This window comes from Cygnus atratus, chromosome 4 (assembly GCF_013377495.2).
Source record: "Cygnus atratus isolate AKBS03 ecotype Queensland, Australia chromosome 4, CAtr_DNAZoo_HiC_assembly, whole genome shotgun sequence".
NCBI classification, from domain to species: Eukaryota; Metazoa; Chordata; class Aves; order Anseriformes; family Anatidae; genus Cygnus; species Cygnus atratus.
In genome coordinates this window covers 10,256,808-10,278,004 of record NC_066365.1, presented here as the reverse complement: position 1 = coordinate 10,278,004, position 21,197 = coordinate 10,256,808, and the positions used below count along the sequence as shown (strand labels likewise).

Here is a 21,197-nt window from a genome sequence, read left to right as displayed (position 1 = left end):
GGAAGTGTCTCTTCCTTGCACAATATATAGAGAAATTTCCTTTACACTATATTCTTTAGTAGGCACAGATTTATGGTCTTGGTGGGTTTTTGATTAGTGAGCAGCTTTAAAAGATCCGGTAAGTTAATAATGATGATGATAAAGACTAATATGTATACATGGGAAAGGCCTGTTATATAAATCAGTCAGTGATTGTTGACTGAGTGAGCTTTTCTCTTGTGCTGCACAGACTGAGTATTTCAGCCTCTTAAAATGTGCAGGAAAAAGGCTGTCTGCACCCTATAAATGCTGTTTTTCTTGGTTCAGATCCCTTCAGCTTCCTAGAATGGGGCAGCATGTGATCAATGCTCTTCAAGAATATGTTTACCTTGCAGCTGACATGCAGCCTGTGTCACATTTTCCTTTAAGTACAACCTCAGGACACTATTTAATCACCTGCCAAGTCCATTAATTTGACAAGAGAGATGCTTGAGAATGACATGTAAAAAGCGAGCCTCCAATTACTCTATATTTGTAGTACTCCAGTACAGTACTTCATTTACACAGTCACATTCTGATGCAAAACAATCGTGTCCACTTCAGGGTGCCTGGATAATGCCTCCAATCCCCCTGCAAATCAACCACAAATAATGCAAACCTAGAAACTCTTTTTTACTAACTTGCTTGCCATTTCTGCCTCTTCTTTTATTATTTCTTTTCTTTAAATCTCATCTGCAGCTTCCAGAGCTGCACTGTCATCCTGACTTCCATTTGTAGGATTTGCACTAAAGTGAAAAGATTCGAGACAAGTATTTATGGTGTAATTTAAACTGATGAACATATAAGGATTCCTGGTGAAGAGTTTCAGTCTATAATCTGGTGATTTGTTGCTCTGTGGAGTAAAAGCTAAACTATTAGTTTCCTGTGGTTGATGTAAGCCAGACTCCATACCCTAGCAGCATTCAGTCTCCAGCACTTGATGAGAATCTGGTTTTGAATGGTTTTGTTTTGGAGATGATGATATGGGCTTGAGCCATGATGAGCTATCAGGCAGTCCTCAGTGCTTTAATAATCTATTAAAGAATGTGGACCAAGTGTCAAGCTTTTTCTGAAACCCACTGAGTTTTTCAGGTTTCTTGGGAAATATGTCAGAAGTAGTCTTTCTGAAAATTAGTTTTGGTTTCTCAAACAAGCACTTAATTATATTCCTACCAAGACTGTTTCAGTCTGTAAATACTGTAAGCAGGTAAAAGATGGGGTTAGTCTCTCCATAGTGATTATCATGATTTCTTTCCTTCTTGTTGTATCAAAAAACTCTTTAAAACCCCCCTTTTAATTAGAATTGCAATTTTTTTTTTTTAAACACACATTATTTCCACTATCTTAGGGTAACTTGGTATGTGCTTTGAAGTAGAACCATCAGATGCTCATTGAAACTTCTGCACACTTTTACCTTTGTGAGCAGATACCAAGATTTTGATAGGGTTGTTTAGAAATGAAAATAACATTCAACAGCAATAAAAAGGCCAAAATATACCAGAAGATATTTTCACAAGCAGATTTATTCATTAGATGAAAGTAAGATTCAAACTAATATGCTGGAGATTTGTTGTTTTCTTTTTTTAATTTTCATCCTCTTTTCCTCGTTCTTTAAATAGTAATAATAATAAAAGGCAAGATAAAGCTTTCCAAGATGTAGCTACACCAATTTAATTTGTAATGAACTATATAACAGACCTGAATTGTGTCAGAACTGGAGTCAGCTTCTGTGATATTATAAAGAGTCATGTATTAGTTGGCTAGGAACCTGGAGAGCGTGCAGAAACTTCCAGACTGAAGCGTTGCCACCAGAACGAGAAATGATACTTGGGAGGCTGTGGCAAATCCTATAGACTCATTCAGTAATGACACCAAATACAATTTTGTTCCTATTGGGCATTTCTCTTCATGTAAATAAATATTGAACCACAGAAACAAAATTCAATTGACTTCAAAATAAAGCCTGAACTGTTTTGAGTACAGGAGAGAGTTTTGCATCCATTTGACAACAAAATGGCAAAACCTTGTATAGTAAAAACACAGTAAGCACTTGAATAGATGAGTAGGTAGCTTTGAATACATGACAAAATGTCTAAATAGAGGAAATGTACTAAAAATAATCAGAGGCCTGTACTTCTTTTTTAATAGACTTCTGTTGTTAAGTCATGAGTTTCATACTGCTTTTCTGTTCTGGTTTTCTTGCTGGACTGAGAGGTCTATTTTCACATTTGTGCTAGAACTCTCTCTTGATATTAAATACTACCCAGCTAAAACTTTACTTAAGGCAGTTGCAGAGAAGTATACTAAGAACATAAAGCAATTCTCAAAGTTTGCAGCCATTTCCACAAATCTTGCTAGATCTTCTTAACAGATTTGTTTACAACAGTGTAAAATAAATTCTCAACTTCCGTAAAAATGCCTCATTGATGGATTTTAGTTTATAATTAACTTGCTGGTCTTTACCCTGAATTATATTGTAGTATCATAGAACGGCTTGGGTTGGAAGGGACTTTAAAGGTCATCTAGTTCCAAAACAGCTCCAGTATGGGTCCCCCACGGGTGGCAGCTCCCCCCAAGACCCCTGCTCCTGTGTGGGCTCCTCTCCATGGGCTGCAGCTCCGGCCCAGGGCCTGCTCCTGCAGGGGCTCTCCATGGGCCGCAGCCTCCTCCAGGCCACATCCACCTGCTCCACCGGGGGCTCCTCCACGGGCTGCAGGGGAACTGCTGCTGCATACCTGGAGCGCCTCCTGTCCTCCATCTCCACTGACCTTGGGGTCTCCAGGGTGGGTCCTCACTGCTCACTCTGTGTGTTGCAGTTTTTCATTTGTTTTGTTTGTTTGTTTCCCCTCTCTTAAATCTGCTCTCACAGAGGTACAAACAACATTGCTTATTGGCTTGGCTCTGGCCAGCAGCAGGTCCCTTTGAAGCCTGCTGAAACTGGCCCTTATCTAACATGGGGCAGCTTCTGGATTCTTCTCACAGAGGCCACCCCTGCAGCCCCCCACTACAAAAACCTTGACACGTAAATGCAATACATGTGGTAAAACGTGGTAAAGAGACTTTTCTGGAGTCATATGGAAGAGAAAGAAGCTTTGTTGTTATTGGTGTTGGTTCCTTTTCCCTTTCCCAGGCAGGAAGTTGAATTTTGCATGTTGCACTGGTGATTGTAACCTACAATTTGACTTCAGAGCATATCTGAGTACAGTCTTCTACCGCAGTGTGTCAGGAACACAGGATATGGATGGAGAGAGGAGATCTGAATGTGAATGCTTGCTATCAATCCATTTCTTTCATAAATATTCCTCTTTATTGAGGGCCAGTTTAGTATACGTGTTATGCAGCCTGTCAAGTACATAGCTCTCAAGTCCTAGGCAGTATAGTTTTCCTCTTCCTGAAGAATTTTGTCTTACAGTAAACCTTTTTTAACAGTAATGATTTATTGTGGGAAACCATGACTTCAGTAAAGAAATACTCCCTTTTAAAAAAATGGCTTTTCAGTTACTACTAAATGTGGGATAATGATGCCTTAGATATCCTCCTTAGGCATGGAAACAGATTTAAAAGAGGCATATAAAAATCCGCCAGGAAGCCAGTTGTTTGGAGCAGTGCTGGGGAAGCCCTGTAGTAGGGCTTACTTTTTCATTTGATTGTCCTAATCTTCATTAAGGAACTCAAATACCACAAGTATGGGCACAAGACACATATATATTAGGTAGATTTCTGACATGGTCTTGTGCAGACATTTGGCAAATTAATTCAACATTTTCACAGATAAAATGTGCAATGATATAGTGAAAGTATTCTGTATTTATTGGTAATAATACAGTAATAATGACTACAAAAATGATGCAATAATTAAGTAATACGGTAATAATGAGATTAAAATTTTTTAGACAAATTTTAAAGATTTATTGCCTAGTCATGTGAAAGGCCTACAGGCAAAGTCACTGTGACCAAGGTTTGCTCATCTTTTCCCAAACCGTAGAAAGACTTGATTAACACAGAGGTGCCTGGACAATGCAGCTAAATGTATGTGCTGAGATCACTTCAGTGCAACGGGCAGAATTTGGATTCTAGGGTTGAATGTAATGTGTCCTTGGGCTTTGTAAAATCATTTCCCAATTTCTTTTGGTGTCCGTCTTTCCTTTTGGAAATATTGGGGTTGCTTTCTCAAAGTTTCAGAAGTAGTATATAAGAAACATATTTTCTTAAACTAGTGAGCTGGGAGAATGACTAATACTAAAAGTGACTACAAGAGTAATAGTGTGAAGGTTGTGCTTCTTGAATCAGTTTCCTGGGCATTTATCACTTGGGTAGTAATCAAATGTGACAGAAAAAAAAGTGAATGTTGTTTACAGGCACTGTTCTGCTGACTCAAAACAAAACCTTGATCTCTTCCCAGTCTGGTAACACAAAATATTTTAGGTTATATTAGTGCTTTGCTGAAAAGAAAGCCTATTTTTGTGATGAAGGGGGACAGAAGAGCAGGGAGGGGCTTGTACAGGTTTTTTTATTTCTTTTGTAAATTAAGAAGAAAAAATTTCAAAATGTTTTGCTGGCTGCAATGAGCTGCTGCCAAAGTACAACTTTCTCATTTTCGCTTCATTTTGGATCACAACCTTGGATTGATCAGCAGAGATCATGCAACAGTAGCCATGTTTTTGTTCCTTCATTAATGTTACTTCTGGATTTCTTTGTGTTTGTTTTATTCATTTTTCATTTTCATTTTATTCCTATTCAGTCTTTTTATTGCATGTTTAAATTTGAATATGACTGACCACGAGATTGCTTTCTTGTTTTTCCTGTATAATTTTACCTTTTATTTTCTTTAGCTATTTTCAAGTTTACAATATGTTAAATCTATTTAATAACCATTAGCTTAAGTAGAGTTTTTATTTATTTGTTTATTTTCTGTTAGAAACATTTTGAAGAGATTATGCACAAGCCTTTTGTCACGTTCAGCTTATAAGCATTTCTTCTCCCCTCGCTTTTTCCTATGACTTTTTCCTATGAATTTTTCCTATAAGATGGATCTATGATAATAACATACTTTTTAAGATCAGTCTTCCAAGATTATACTAGTTGAATGATAGAAATAACAACAGGTACTCCGAATAAATTACATTTTTTATTAGATTTTCTAATTTTAACAGGCATATAATTACTTGTGGTGTCCGAGCAAGTCACAGTGCATAGAATCTTAGAATTATTTAGGTTGGAAATGACCTTCAAGATCATCAAGTCCAATCAAATATACATGTACTTTTATGTGTAACTCTTGAATCCCATACAAACCTCTAGAACCAGACAGCCTCCAGATAGAACCATTTTACAAAAGATTTTTTCAATGAACATACGAATCATCAGGTCTGTTTGATATTACTTACTCCGTAAAATTGGAATATTATTACTCACTTGCATATGGCTCTTTGTTAGTGGTTCTTGAGAAGGGGTATCTGAAACAAAATATTTGGTTCTAGGCTTCGTCAGTGGACTGATTTGAGTACAGAGCAGCTATGGACTTGGAGATTGAAGTAGAAAGTATGCTTCATTTATTTCTCCCTTGGTGGTTTCTTTAAATGTTAGAGAATTAAGTTCATCTTAAGCCCCAGTCTTTAGTTACAGAAATTGTTCATCAGAGCATAGGGCAAAATTACACAGTAATTTCTTAATTTCACTTCAGAATATATATTCCCAAAGAAAATATATTGCTGCTTATGGCATTTTCAGTCTCAGGTTTATACCCTATTGTTATAGCACCGTCTTAGAAGTCTCCCAAAAATGTGGGAAGAAGGAAGGGGATATTTGGATTGAAAGAGGTGCCTGACATGTCCACAGCATATGGAAATAGCGCAACTGCTCTCAGTCTTGCTTTGTAAATTTGCCACGTAAGAAACAGCTGAATTTGCCTTAAAATCAGAAATTTTGACTTTTTTTTAGAGACTTCTTATATGTTGCTCCTTGGCAACTGCTCTTCAACAGAACTTGACTGCATTTAATTGACTTGTAGTGAGGCTTTGGGAAATGTAAATTTATAGACATTTCATATGACAGTGTTATAATTTTCAAAGAGCTTTATATCACTGAGGAACTGTAGTGTTATTAAAAACAAAGCATGAAGTCAAACTGCAGCAGAGAACTGAATTTAAAGCAGAATTTCTCAGTCATTTTCGAGGGGGGACTCGTAGAATGAATTTTTTTTTCTCCATTTTCATACTTATTCTTTCCAAAATTATAAGCAGAATTACCAGGATTTATTGGATGAAACTTTTGAAATAAGTCTAACTCAGATTATCTGTGAGTTATATTTAGGGTACTGAAAGAACTGGCGGAGGAGCTGGCCGAGCCGCTTTCCATCATTTATCGGCAGTCCTGGCTATCGGGGGAGGTCCCAGTTGACTGGCGGCTAGCCAATGTGACGCCCATCTATAAGAAGGGCCGGAGGGCAGACCTGGGGAACTATAGGCCTGTCAGTTTGACCTCAGTGCCAGGAAAGCTCATGGAGCAGATTATCTTGAGGGTCATCACGCGGCACTTGCAGGGCAAGCAGGCGATCAGGCCCAGTCAGCATGGGTTTATGAAAGGCAGGTCCTGCTTGACGAACCTGATCTCCTTCTATGACAAAGTGACGCGCTTGGTGGATGAGGGAAGGGCTGTGGATGTGGTTTACCTTGACCTCAGTAAGGCTTTTGACACCGTTCCCCACAACATTCTCCTCAAGAAACTGGCTGCTCAGGGCTTGGACTGGCGTACGCTTCGCTGGGTTAGAAACTGGCTGGATAGCCGGGCCCAGAGAGTTGTGGTGAATGGAGTCAAATCTGGTTGGGGGCTGGTCACAAGTGGTGTCCCCCAGGGCTCGGTACTGGGGCCGGTCCTCTTTAATATCTTTATCGATGATCTGGACGAGGGCGTCCAGTGCACCCTCAGTAAGTTTGCAGATGACACCAAGCTAAGTGCGTGTGTCGATCTGCTCGAGGGCAGGAAGGCTCTGCAGGAGGATCTGGATAGGCTGGAGCGATGGGCTGAGGTCAACTGTATGAAGTTCAACAAGGCCAAGTGCCGGGTCCTGCACCTGGGGCGCAACAACCCCAAGCAGAGCTACAGGCTGGGAGATGAGTGGCTGGAAAGCTGCCTGGCCGAGAAGGACCTGGGAGTATTGGTTGATAGTCGGCTGAATATGAGCCAGCAGTGTGCTCAGGTGGCCAAGAAGGCCAACAGCATCCTGGCCTGTATAAGAAGCAGTGTGGCCAGCAGGTCTAGGGAAGTGATTGTGCCCCTGTACTCGGCTCTGGTGAGGCCGCACCTCGAGTACTGTGTTCAGTTTTGGGCCCCTCGCTACAAGAAGGACATGGACGTGCTCGAGCGAGTCCAGAGAAGGGTGACCAAGCTGGTGAGGGGTCTGGAGAACAAGTCTTATGAGGAGCGGCTGAGGGAGCTGGGCTTGTTCAGCCTGGAGAAGAGGAGGCTCAGGGGCGACCTTATCGCTCTCTACAGTTACCTTAAAGGAGGCTGTAGAGAGGTGGGGGTTGGTCTGTTCTCCCACGTGCCTGGTGACAGGACGAGGGGGAATGGGCGAAAGTTGCGACAGGGGAGTTTTAGGTTGGATGTTAGGAAGTACTTCTTTACCGAAAGGGTTATTAAGCATTGGAACGGGCTGCCCAGGGAGGTGGTGGAGTCACCATCCCTGGAGATCTTTAAAAGACGTTTAGATGTAGAGCTTAGCGATATGGTTTAGTGGAGTAGTTAGTGTTAGGTCGGAGGTTGGACTCGATGATCTTGAGGTCTCTTCCAACCTAGAAATCTGTGTCTGTGTCTGTGTCTATATTCTGTCTGTATTGTTCTAGAAACATGTAAATTATGAATTGCAGAAGTAGAAATTAATCTCGAACTACACTCTGAGTAAGAACAACAAAGAAGATATGCCACTCTCTTCTATAAAAAATGGCAAGCAGTTTACGTATTCAACGTCCATGATTATGAGGTCACTTTGAGCCCTGAACGTTTGGAGAGCAAATTTTAGAGGAGGGTGGGTTAACAAAATGGTAGAACACAAAGCTTACAGTTAAGGAGAGTGACACTAATCCAGAAAACTTGTTCTGAGAAGCAAATAGGAAACTTGTTTTTAGCAACAGGGACATTTGTACTCTTTTTGGAAAGCGGATATTTCTTAGGACATTTGTGTGTGCATTATTCGTGTTGAAACTGGAAACCAATTGCTTCTATACTTGTTACCCTCTGTGTGACATAACAGTGAAGGAGGTTATATACGTTAATTTTCAACTGGAATGTAAATGGCATTGCACAGGAAAATCCTGCGTTGGTATTGCATGTTGGGCCACACGACTACAAGATTAATTTGTCTGGTTTCTCCCATTTCCATTTAAAGAGGGTGTTTGTGTGTAGATTCACTGAATGCTTCTAATATGCAGCAGAATAAAAACCTGCTCTTAAGAAAAGAAAAGCCGTTTAAGGAAGGGATTAATTTCAGTCAGCCTTTGCATTTTTTGAGGAGCACACAAAACAGTTATTCACTGCTGCTTTCCTCCTGCTGTCATCTCATTCTTGACCATGGTGTTCATGACACTTCACATAGGATCAGATAGATTTTTAACAGCAATATATTTCAGAGTTATCTGTACTTCTCAATGATATGCTGACTCAGCACCTCTGTCTTCTTTTTTAATAATGTAATCTACAACAAAAGGGCTGGATTTATATAGTGTGGTACTCAATAAATAACCTTTTATTCCAGTAGTACCCTCCAAGTGGCAATCTTTAGTGTCAACACCTGTATTCCAGTATTGTAAGCCAGAGTGCTCCACTGCATGAAATGACTAAGCTATTTGCAGCAAAAGGCTTGAGTAAATTTTAAAGAGAAATAGGAAAGGAAAGCAGAAAGTGTCCTCAAAAAAAATCTCTTACTGTAGCCTTTTTGTCACTTTTATGTGTATATGTAGGCATATGTGTATATATTAACATCTCTAGCATATTCTCCTCAAGGTTCAGCTGCTAGTGGAGTAAGTTGCTGTGGTTGCTCCATGCCATAAAAAAATAGTTTGGCAGTGGTTTCCTCTTCCTCTCTACACAGTAGTCTGCAACCTTTTGTTAATCAAACATTAGTTTATTGTTCAGAAATTACAAAGGAAAGTTCCACGTAGAGGCAGAGCAAGGAGTATGAGAGTAAGCAATGACATTGCTTAATAGCTTTTTAGGATTTTGGGGATGGATTCATCTGCACTGACATTGCTTTGTGAGATGTTCTTGCATTCACAAGTAGGAGCTAATAAAGATGACTATATAGTAAATTGAATCATTGTTTGCTCTGGTTCTAAAATGAAATATAAGCAAGTTCTTAATGTACATTATATAGCATCTTTTAAACATCACTTTGAAAAATGCACATAGTATTCAGCAAATTTATTGTCACCACATCAACTTTCTATATGGGACATAAATAATGTGGCAATAATATCTACCAAACCAGATGCTTTTCACAGCTAGACCTAAACTTGATAGTTATGGATATGATAGAAAATATGAAAAGTTTCACATTATTATCAGCTCATTTGTTGCATAATGAAAGCGAAGATTCTATTGCTGTAGTTAATCACCACATCGAGTGTTTAGTAGAACAGTGCAGAGAAAATACTTTCATTCTTATTCTGTGAAAGGTACATAGTGTAAAAACTATATTGTTTTTATGATGGTAATATTGTGACCTGTATCATGTATAGAAGTAGACAGCAGTCTCCAATGCTGTAACTGGCATTTGTGCAGTATTTTGGGGTTTTCAGGAACAAAGTCATTGTGATTCTGCAACATGTGCCATCAGTTAGATACCTGTAAACATATATGAGGCTTATTCCAATTGTTATTCCTATTGATATAGTAGTTACTACATTCATTTTCTACTGAAGGATCACTTTAAGTAGAAGGTAGATCAATTGAAAAGATAATTTATTATTTACCAGTAGATTTTCCAGAATTACCCTTTAAAAATACCTTTTATTATATTAATACCTTTTATTAGATATTGTGTATATAAAAAACTACACCTGAATAAATGCATTTTTAATGTCCCCAATTTTTTCCCTCCTCCTTGTGCTCTCTTGCCAGCAATAATATCCCCTAGAAAGGGGCTAGCAAAAGACAGCTGTTTTTTATGAGATTAAGGAGATTCAGCAGAAGAATTTGACAAATTGTATCATTTGTTGTATTAAACATAAGTGTTAAATGGTGGCTTAGAACTTGAGAACAATTAGAAATGTCTGTCAGGATGAGCTCAAAATAAATCAACAGTGATTAGAAAGTGTTCGTGCTTGTGCATATGTGCCTGACAGTGTAAATAAGGAGGATAAGATCTTAGAGTCTGTTATTTCCAATTGTGAACATAATTCCCAGTGACACTGATGTGTATCTGCAACATAGCAATAGAATTAAACAGCAGAAATAAATAAATAAATAAATGCAATGTGCTTAATAGCACTGCAGATTGTGAGAACAGTAATTCTTAATATTTCCTGAGAGCACTACCTCCTCCAGCACCTGGTGTGGACAAATGAATTGACCCAAGACTATCACTAAATGTGTTAGTGAAACTAAATATCGTAAAAGGCAATGCAAAAACAATGGGTTCTCTACCTTCAGGCTTTTGTTTCTGCTTCTCTAGAAATTCTTTATTGCTTTGTAATTAATAGGTGTTTCATACAATACCTGAACCACTGGCTCTCACTATATGTAAATCCATTCAGAAAAACTTGTAACGTAAAAAGCTGAGTCTCTACTGACTCTCTGTTTTCTTTGTTAACCTGTCATGCTTCCATAGCTGGGTAGTAGACTCAGGGGTCAGGTGTGGAGGTGTGGGATATCATTTAATACAGTCAAATACCTTCCTGTAGTCAAATAATTTCAAACAAATAACACTACAGGGAAAAGAAAAAAAAAAAAAAAGAAGAACTATATGGTTGTTTTACTGTGAGATTGGGACGTTAAAAACCAACCCTGCTTCAGCAGAAGGATGCAGAGTCTTCTCTGTGTTTAGATGATAACCGCATTTTTCTTACTTTCATTGTGTTTGAAACAGATTTTGCGTCTAGCAGTTTGGCAGATTGAAAAAACTGAGAAATTCCTGGTTCTCCTCTTTGTTTTAAATAGTTAAAGTCACAAAGCAAAAAAGCAACAAATGGAAGGAACTCCTGCATCAATTGCATGATGTCTCAGCCACATAGTTGCACTGAGAACAGGGAGTAATTCGGTTTAAAAAGGAGCAGAAATGGGCTACATGTTTTTATTTTGTAGCTCCTGCAGTGAGCAGAGGCACCTTCTGCCATTGTTCAAGTGTGCGGTGCCATACAAAGTTGGCAGCGTTGTATTAAACCTAGTAAAGATCTTACTCACTGGTCTCATTTAAAGGTGTGACTTGAGAGAGATGACTCACGTGCCTAAAGTCAGGCTCATGCATGGAAAGCATTTGCTGAACTTGGGTATGAGTGAGGAAGCATGGTGGAATACTCTTTCTCCAAACCAACTGTTTAACTTTTGATTTAATTGTTGTGTGAAAAAAAAAAAAAAAAAAAAGAAAGGAAAAAAGGTAGAAAATAATGTTTTGTTTTGGTTGTTTTTTGGTTGGTTGGTTTGCTTTTTTTTTCTGTAAAAACTGTATTCTGATTGGGTAGAGATGGTATATTTACTCATTTTCGACTTTCTTCATTAGACAGTAATATTAAAAATATATGCAACTGCGATTGATTATTTAATGTGTTTTGGAGATAGCTACAACCTTTCCTGCTGTATGCAAGTATATGTAATGTGTGGTGAACCTCCATCGTTAGTCTCAGTGAAAATGGGACTGCTCATGGCATGACCTCAAAAAAAATAAAATAAGAAAAAAAAAAAAAAACAAAACAATTCAGCCCTACCATATCACCATATTAGAACTAGACTTTTCCAAAGCTCCATTGGAAAAAAAAATTAAAAATAAAAAAGATGGTGGGCCTGATGCTTCTTGCATTTGTGCAAGAAATGATAATAATGAAAAACGTGCTGATGTATCATCATTCAATTTCTTGAGGTTTGCTCATACAAATAAGAGATATATGAAACCCTACCTTTACAGTTTGGTGAGGTGAGGGGTTGGCATTACTTTCTCTTTGTTTCCCTGTTGTGGTTGCTCTGTATGTTTGCCAAAGCTACTCTAGCAACCAGTTTTCCTCCTCCACAGGCGCACGACTACCCTGAGCTTGTTCCACCCAGGAGGAGCTGATGCCGGTGCTCCTGGGCCTACCCTGCTGCTCACCATCATCATGGGAGCTGTGAAAATCTTGAAAAATTAAAATGAACAAACAAGGAGCATTTTCAGAAATTTCAGCTTGGCCTAGATTTTCTGGTGCTGAGATCCCCGTGGCGCAGCAGTAGGAATCTCCGGGGAACAAATGAACCAGGTTGCTGACTTCAACATCAAGGGATTGGCACTGCCTTAAGCTAGAGCCCCACGTTGGCAGGGTGTGAGCCAACCGTGGTCCCCAAGGGCCAGGAACCTCAACAGCCAAGCCCTGTGCCATGCTTGGTGTCTCCAGTGTGACATGTGAGGGAGCTGAGGACACATCTGCTGGAAACTCCCTTGTGCTACAGAGGAGTCCTGATGGAGGACTACTGTTCCCTTTGCAACTCCATTATATAATTGGCCGTCCACTGCTGCATGTATATATTGAGTCAATAAAACATGATAGTCTGCAGTTCCGCTAGGCATTTGCTGTTATAATTAAAAAGGAATGGATTTTATACAAATTTTCCCAACCCATGGATGCTTATGTGACCTAGTAATAACATGGGATTTTATCCTACACCGTATTTCAGGATCAAAAATATCAGCCCCATTGATTTAAGCACCTAGAAACTAATGCTTCCTAACCTTATTTCACATGGGGGAGTGAGACCTAGTGTGATTTGCTCGTAGTCCTTCAAGACACGTCAGATGAGTTTTGGCGTGAGGACTCAAAACTAGTAGCTTCCACTCCTGAGTCTTAACAGCGTGGATTTCCTTCTCCCAGAAGCTGCATTAAGTTTCTCTTTTAGAATAAGAATATATATATTTTTTTTCCTCTCCAAACATTCCTGGACTTTTGAACTAGTAAATTATTGGGCTAAGTGTATTCTGCTTTTGTTGATGAGGTATGCATGGGGAATGGATAAAGTGAAGATCAAGCTTATGTGCTGAAATTGAACTCTGACTTCAACTTAACATGGCATGTAATCCATATACTCCCCATCCCTTTTGAAATGATGGTCTCACAAAATTAACTAACATGGGGCATAGAGGTGCAGAAATGTCATACTTTCATAGATAATAAGATTACGATACTTTAAAACACTGCAAGCAGTGGACTTTCTCCTTTCTTAGCCAGTGAAAACATGAACATTGGTTATATCTCTTCACATTTCATCCTTCCAGTTGTGATGCATTTCTGTCCCATTTTTTATATTTCCTGGGCTGTTTCCAGTAGGCTTGGGAAATTTCTTTAAAAATAGCCAATGATATATGAGTTGGATTATATTTTTATATGTTGAGGTCAGTAGGACAAGTGATCTTTGGAAAGCCTTTCTAATGATGTCATCGGTGCTTGGCAAAATTATCAAACCTTTTTCTGATTTGTTCTAGGTTCATTTAAATTGAGATTTCTGGTGACCTTGTTGAGTGTGAATGAGATAGTTAAAAACCAAGAATTTTCTGCTAAGCTACAGGACATTATTGATGTGCTGAAGGTTTTTAAAAAGCCAGTGGAGAATTGCATTTGTGCTGTCCTCATCCGGATTCTGAAATAAAGCTGAAAGTAATGACATGCTTTTTGCGTAGCCAAATTAGATCTTCTAATGGATAAAGTTGTGGTTTCTGAAGGAAGATAACCTTATTCCATCTAGGATGCTTGGGCAGGAATTATGGCTGCATTTTTTTTTCCAAATAATTTATATATTTATTTGTTTTACTGGTGGAGATATTCCTAAACTGAAGCATGAGTAATACAGTAATTTCTGTAAGGTGTCTTGTTTAAAATGTCAGATACAGTATTGTTTAGAGGAGAAGTTTTGAAATTTCTGCCTGATACATGGAGCTATGAATGAAATAAGGCAACAGTCAGAGCAAAACTGGAGCATTTGTACTACAGTGAGGAAAAGCATCGTTTGTGAATGGTGCATGGAGTTTCATCTAACCCAGCACTTTATATGTCCAGATGCCATCAGAGGTAGGATTTGCATCAGGCTTAGAAATGATTTGATTAGGGATATCAGTGTGTGAAAAACAAGAAGATTTTCAGAAAAGTTAATTTGTTGAGAAACTTGATCCTGAACTGGTGAATGCACTGTCTTGGAAGCAGTCCTCTGCTGAGGATGAAGTGAATTTCTGTGATGGCTCATGCAGAAGAAACTCTAGATAATTTGGACTTCTCTGTATCCACTACTCAGTGAGTTACCTGTGTAGTTCTGGTGACAGAACCAGGCTTAAGGTGACATCTCCCAGCTGCACTCTGCAGTGTTGGCTGGAAGGTCTTTGTTTTGCCATGTTCTGCAATGGAGTCAACATCTGCCCTGTGTGTGTGCATGCAGTGGGAGCATGTTCACTTCTTCCTCTGAGGCATTCGTTACAGAATTACTCTACAGGAATAGAATTTGATTAATTGCTATCATTATTTTCCATTTTTTTCCTCATAATTATAACAGTTTTATTTAGTAACCATGTAAGATTGTTCCGCTGAATGTTTACTAACTATATTTGCTATGCTGTGCAGTCATCATCAGCATAGGTGTGCCCTACCTAAAACACAAGCATAAGTAGTTTTATGAGACTAGAAAAACAACTGTTTTATGCGATTAGAAAATAATACGTTTTTTACGATATTCCATTCGATAAAGTCTTTTATACCCTTAAATACTGCTTGGATACCAAAATAATCCTTTTCATGGAGAAGGCACAGTTTTCATCATCTTGCATACCTAGTGTTTTCTCAGCTATGTGGGGCTTTGCTTTATGGAGCTAAATAAAACAAGGGAAATAGAAATGGAAGCACAGGAGAAAATGAATGTTTTTGGCTGAGATTTGCACAGAGATGACAGGTGAATGAGGTGGAGAGGTAAAGAACAGCTGTTCCAGATGGCAGCAGCTTCAGGAGGGAAAACGCTTGAGTCATAGCGGTCAGATTGTATGAAGAGATGACGCTCATGTAGAATGAGTGGTGCTGGCAGGGAGATGGGTGTTGGAGGTCAGTGGAAAAAATATGATAAATAATGTATATAAAGTTTACTTCTCTTAAAGTAGCCATTATTTGTGTCAATCTCTTTCAGTTCTTTTCCGCATGCTACTTGCAGTTGTTTTTTTTCCTGAAATCATCAGTTATCAGCATTTTCTGTTATCTTTGGCTGCCTCACCACATGTGCTGCCTTAGTTCAGTTTTGTATTGACAATGGACACTCAAGAATAAATAAACCTGAATTTTCATAACAATAAATACAATTTTCAAAAGTCTGTTTTTGAAACATCCTTTTTGACTAATCTACTAAAAAGAGGTGCTTGAAAGCCTCACAGACCTGATTTGGGGGTTTTAAACCATAAAACATTCTTAATAGAACCATCACACTGATTTGAGCCACGTCTGCTTAAATAGTTCATACAAGAAACAATAAAATAATAGGAAAATTAGTGATGCTGAAAATAACATTATAGATTAAAGAAAGTGAAAAACTAAATCCTCTAGCCTGGGAATTCTTGTTCAATACACCTGAAGATTTGGCTGTACGAGCTTTGAAAGCCTTTACTCTGCCAGCTCCTCCTGAGTTTAATGGTTTCCCGTTTACAATGCTCTGCTTGAAGGTTTTGAGGAAAAGGCAGAACAGACACTTTGTCAGATTCATAAAGGGAGAAATGATTTTAATTAACCGATTAAATTTAATTTACTGACTTAAAGAGTCAGATGGCTAGCTGGAATGGTAGTTTTACAAATCTGACAGGAAATAGACCTGAAATAGTGTGTATCAGCTGTTGACCTGTCTATTGATCACAGTTGTCAATTCTAACTCATTTTCCCAGTGCTGCTACAATTTTAGGCTTATTCTCACCTTATTTGAACTTTATATTTTTATTTAATTGCCACTAAACATGATGTTCAACAGAAATCCTAGCCCAGCATGGTCATTCAATGTATTAAATGGCACCTTTGGAAAGGTAATTAGTTCTCATGTCTTGGCAATGTTCCTATAGAGATACTTTGTTTTGTGCCTAACCAGGGTTCCCCAATATTTCTAGCAGGAGTCAATGCTTCTCTTCCCCTTCTGCCCTAAGTTATGTTAAAACACAGAAAATCTGTTTATTGTGAAGTAACTTCTGGACTCTGTGTTGAGTGAACTGCTCACTGGAAGTGAATGAAGAGGTGATGTTATTGCATAAAATATGTCTTAAGCGCTTATGATTAATGATTTGGAATATTACAGGTAAAAACGTATGACCTCATTTATTTATTTATTTATTTATTTTTCCAAGGGGCGATTTTTGATGAATCTGCCAAAAAAGATGAGGAAGTTTTTCGAATGGCAGTTGCTGATCTCAACCAGAATGATGAAATCTTACAAACGGAGAAAATCACGTGTTCAGTGACATTTGTGGATGGCAACAATCCATTTCAAGCAGTTCAAGAAGGTAAGGTACCTAAACTGATTTTCTGCTATTATTTCTTCAGAGGTATGCAAGTACTACTGTGATAACTTCCTGCCTTTTTAAGACATTGGTACTTTTTGTTGGGTTCTTTTTCTGTAGAATATCAAATAATGCTTTTGATTTTGGATTTGGCTGGTATGGGTTGTGTCGGTCTAGTGACTTCAGACTGTAAGCTTAAGCTTTTATCTATTTTGCAATTAAAGGCTATTGCAAAATGGTAAGAAGTCAGACAGTTTGACTACATCTTCCATCTTTTTCAGGCTGTTTTGAAGTTATTGTCAAACCAGTAGTCCTTTCTTTGTGACCTCTTAATATTACTTCTTGGTTTCATTTCATAAAAATACCAGCTTACTTAGTTGGAAAGCATAGGTTGCCGTGTGTCTAACCTTTTCAGCACATACACCTGAAAAAGTTACCTATTTTATAAGAGGGATTAGAGATAACCTGGTGACTCAGAAAGCCGCCTGTGTCCAATATGATTGCATACTCACTCCATCTGTTGTCATTGTCTAATTATTGTGCAAGAGATGAAGATGTTGCTTTGGGTTCTTTTTTTTTTTTTTTTTTTTTTTTGATAACAGTAAGATGATAGTAGGACTCAATATTTGAAATCCCTCTGAGCTGGATTAGTAAGTCACCAATGTGACTGTGACTGAGCAATTGTCTGGAAAGACAGCTATATGAAGTCTTTAGAAGTATGGATTTGAATTTTTTTCCTAAGCATTTGTATTACTTTCTTGTTCTAGCCTCTTTCTGAGATACAGAACATATGTTTATTGTTGGTATATTATTAGACTTGTGTTAAAAAGAAAACAAAATATTGATGTCTTTCTATGCTTTTGTTGGCCACTCTGAGTTCAGGTAGAACTTCGGGTTTAAGTAGCTAACTTGCAAACTATTGCTGCAATACCTGTGAAGTTAAAGGTTAACATTAATATCTCTTTGGATTCAATGGGCTATTGACAAGGTAGTATTAATAAAAAGGTGCTTATGTAATTTTTTTTTTGTCAGTTACATTCTTAATTTTTGAAAATGTATGATTTTCTGGTTTTGCTTCAATTGTACATGCAATGAATAGACCTGTATGGCGAGAAGCATTACAATCTGGACTTTGATAAGGCTGAGGCAAAAAAAAAGATGTGAATTTGAAAGTGTTTCATACAGAATCAATTCAATCTATTCCACTCTGAAAAAAAATACCATGAGAACTGAAGCTATCACATAAGTTTAGAATCCAGAGGGGAGGAAATGGCTAAGTGAGGTCAATCTTTTTTAGAAACTTACTGCATTGTTAGTAGTTTTTCCCAGTTGGTCCGGATGGATAATGTCAGTTAATGCTCTGCAATTAACATCAATTAATAGCAACATTCAACAATTAATTTCCTTTATCAATTAGAGCAATTGCAAATTATTTCACAGAACTTTGTTTTAAGAAATTTATTTATTTATTTCTGACTTAAAGAAGGTAGGAGTGTCTAGAAAAGTAAAGCATGCCAAAGGAGTTAATGACCTTATACTTCAATGTTCAATTACTCATTTTTGCCAAGCAGTTACATTTGTCATTTTCAAAAATAACTTAATATAGTCAATACCTGAAACGTGAATGAAGTAGATTTGACATAAGTTTTAATATCATGTGTCAAGGGGAAAAGGTCTGTTGTGATATTGATGAGTTCAAGAAAGTATTTGCCAGTAAAAGCTGTTTCTTGTAAATGTGTGGTTGCACACAGCTCCATGGCTAGCAAAGCCTTGTATAATTTGAGTGAAGAACAAAAGTTTCATCTTGTGCATGCAATATCTGTGAAAAGGTGTTTGTTAACCTATTTTTCTACAGTTAATGTGTTTGCTTTTAGTTTGTTCTAATTGAATATATGCATAAGTTGTACTGTAATGTTTCAATTACTTTATACCAGGTTCTTCCCTTTTCTTTTTTTCCGCATCTTTATATCAATTGCCTCCTGTTCTTCATTGGATTTCTTACAAATGTTAATAGCAGGGAAGAGAATCTCTGTAACTGTTGCCACATATTTCATGTCTTATCCCTTGGGAGGTGGGGGTGTGGAATAAGTCCAACCTGTAAGTAGAAAAAAAAAACAGAGATCTTACATGAATAGAAATATTCTTAGCAAAAAAGCAATATAGAAAATACTAAATATATATCATTAATGCACTTGGGCTTATTTCTGTATCATTTTGAAACTATAGAGTAATCTTTAAAAATAAAAAAGCTTTCAATGTTTGGCAGAATGTTCATTTAAAGTGTTAGACATAATGATAACTTAAAATTGTCTAAATTTGTCTAAAATATACCGCTTTTAGTGAACAGGAGAAGTTCTTACAAACTTATCTCAGATTATCAATCTCAAAAAACAGGAGGCCCATGAGCAAAGATCTGATAAAATGAGACATTTATGGAGAAGATACTTACAAATGTATTTTTAATAAATAGTCAGTACATATGAACTCTACCTTTTCTTTCATTTTATTAGCAACATTAGCAAGCAACTCCCAAAACTAGGTAAACAGGAGCACTCAGATACTTTATATATTTTTTTGAATGTAAAGATAACTAATTTGATGGGACTGGCTGAGGTGCTGTACTTAATGTTCTTTCCTCTGAATCTGTTTTTATAAATTATTATGGTGTCCTGAAATGTCTTCCATTTGTACCGTAGGACATCTCATTAGTGGTTCTGATTGGAGCAATGAAACGTATGGCAAAGCTGAATTGTTTTATCCCAGAAGAGCTGTGAATGACATGCCCCATAATATCACTGGAAGTGCCCTCAGGGGTGATTTATAGGCATGTTGTAGAGCACAGAAATAGGAGATGAAATTGATTTTCTTTAAGTTAGGGAAATTTTCTTCCCCTTCGGTGTATGCTGTGCCAGAGAGGACCAACAATGAGTGTGATGCATGCAGTTTTACAGCATGTTTGTGTCTGAGTCTTGTAGGGCAGTACGGGCACTCCATCCAGATGCAATGAGGGCAGGCTGGACTGTGGTGGGTGGAAAGCAAGCCCAAGGCAAGTGATTTGGGATGAGGAGGGTGAGGACCAGTGAGGTGTGTGGCCAGCACGTGGAGCTGCAGCAGGGTGGGCACAGGTTTGCAGAGGAATGGGGCCAAGAGGGATGGCTGAGGCAAATAAGTAGCACGTGCCAGACCATCTCGGGACAGCTGTAATCCAGCTGCTGAAATGTGTATGTACCTATGGTAATGTACAATACGGAATCTTCCTTCCTCTCTTCCTTTCTTTCTTCACTACAAGATACTTCACACTATTTATAATGCTGTTCTTTTATGTGAGGTCTCAAAATATTTGTGTGCTTGCATGAGTGAGAGGAAGATTATTGTGCTTGTTTTTTTCGTATGCTGTGCCAACCTTGGGTAGTACAAAGGGATATCAGGAACTTATGTTGTCCTTGTATAGACAATGAAGGAAAAAGCAATAGTCAGTTTTTGCACAGTAGCAAGTTAATACTGCAAGCACTACGAAACAGGGAATTACGATCTATACTAGTGGCAATAATAATATATATATTGTAATAGCATAGACTTGCTTTCTTCTGAGACTTCAATTTACAGCAGTATTTAAATAGGGGTGGGATAGGCCTTCCACAATATACTTAAACTGTAATTAGTTTTGAAAGGTGGCATATCTATATTTCTTTTTAATGGACTTTTTTTTTCTTTTATGGGGAATTAGGTCAAAATAAATACATCACTTCTTTCTTGTTTGTCAGAAAATCACTGCATTCCTGTCTCTCTCACATTTTTATTATTCATGTGCTTACTTCAATACAGTAATAATTAAAACCTAAATTTTATGGCTGAAGGCCTGGTATTACCTGCAATCCTTAATTTGTCATCAATAATATGATAATCTAGTTGCTGAAGGGCTCATGTGAAATATATGCTTTCTAGGGATTCTCAGCTGAGTTACCTTGCTAGACAGACCACTAGGTTTCAGTCCACTGCTAATGATTCTCTAGCCTCCCTTGTCTTCTGTTTTCCACAAAGTCCTATTATTTTAATACTGATTTACGCATATCTGGGGGAAAGCATTTTTCACTGATGCGGGTATTATTGTTCGCCATAATTCCTATCCCAATTTTAGAGGGTAAATGGAGAGTGGGTGGGCTATGGTAGCTTGAACCAGAGATAATATTTTGGCTTTTGCTGATCTGCCTCCTTGGGCAGCACACCTTCTACAGTCCCTATACTGCCATTTTCACCTGCGTGTAAGAGTTACAGAGCAAACCCTGCAGATGTTAGCAGTGCCAGAGGCACCCACAGCATCTGGAGGGCTGTCAGCAGAACCCATATCCAATGTGTATGCAGGGTCCTTGGAGATCCATTGCCAGTATCTTAAAGCCTGTGGCAAATGTTTCTGTTTGGTACTGCAAACCTTTATCCTACTCCTTTTTCCTACTTTTTTTTTTTTTTTTTTGGACAATAACATGTTTTACCTGTCTTA

At 38.0% G+C, this 21,197-nt stretch overlaps 1 protein-coding gene across 1 annotated transcript in view; it reads left to right on the top strand.

Moving 5' to 3' along the window:
* GRID2 (glutamate ionotropic receptor delta type subunit 2) overlaps positions 1-21,197 on the top strand; it is a 728,283-nt gene that overhangs the window by 131,562 nt on the left and 575,524 nt on the right. The window contains exon 2 of the mRNA XM_035541219.2: positions 16,547-16,702. Within this exon, the coding sequence (XP_035397112.2) occupies positions 16,547-16,702 (156 nt within the window). The remainder of the gene's footprint in view (positions 1-16,546; positions 16,703-21,197) is intronic.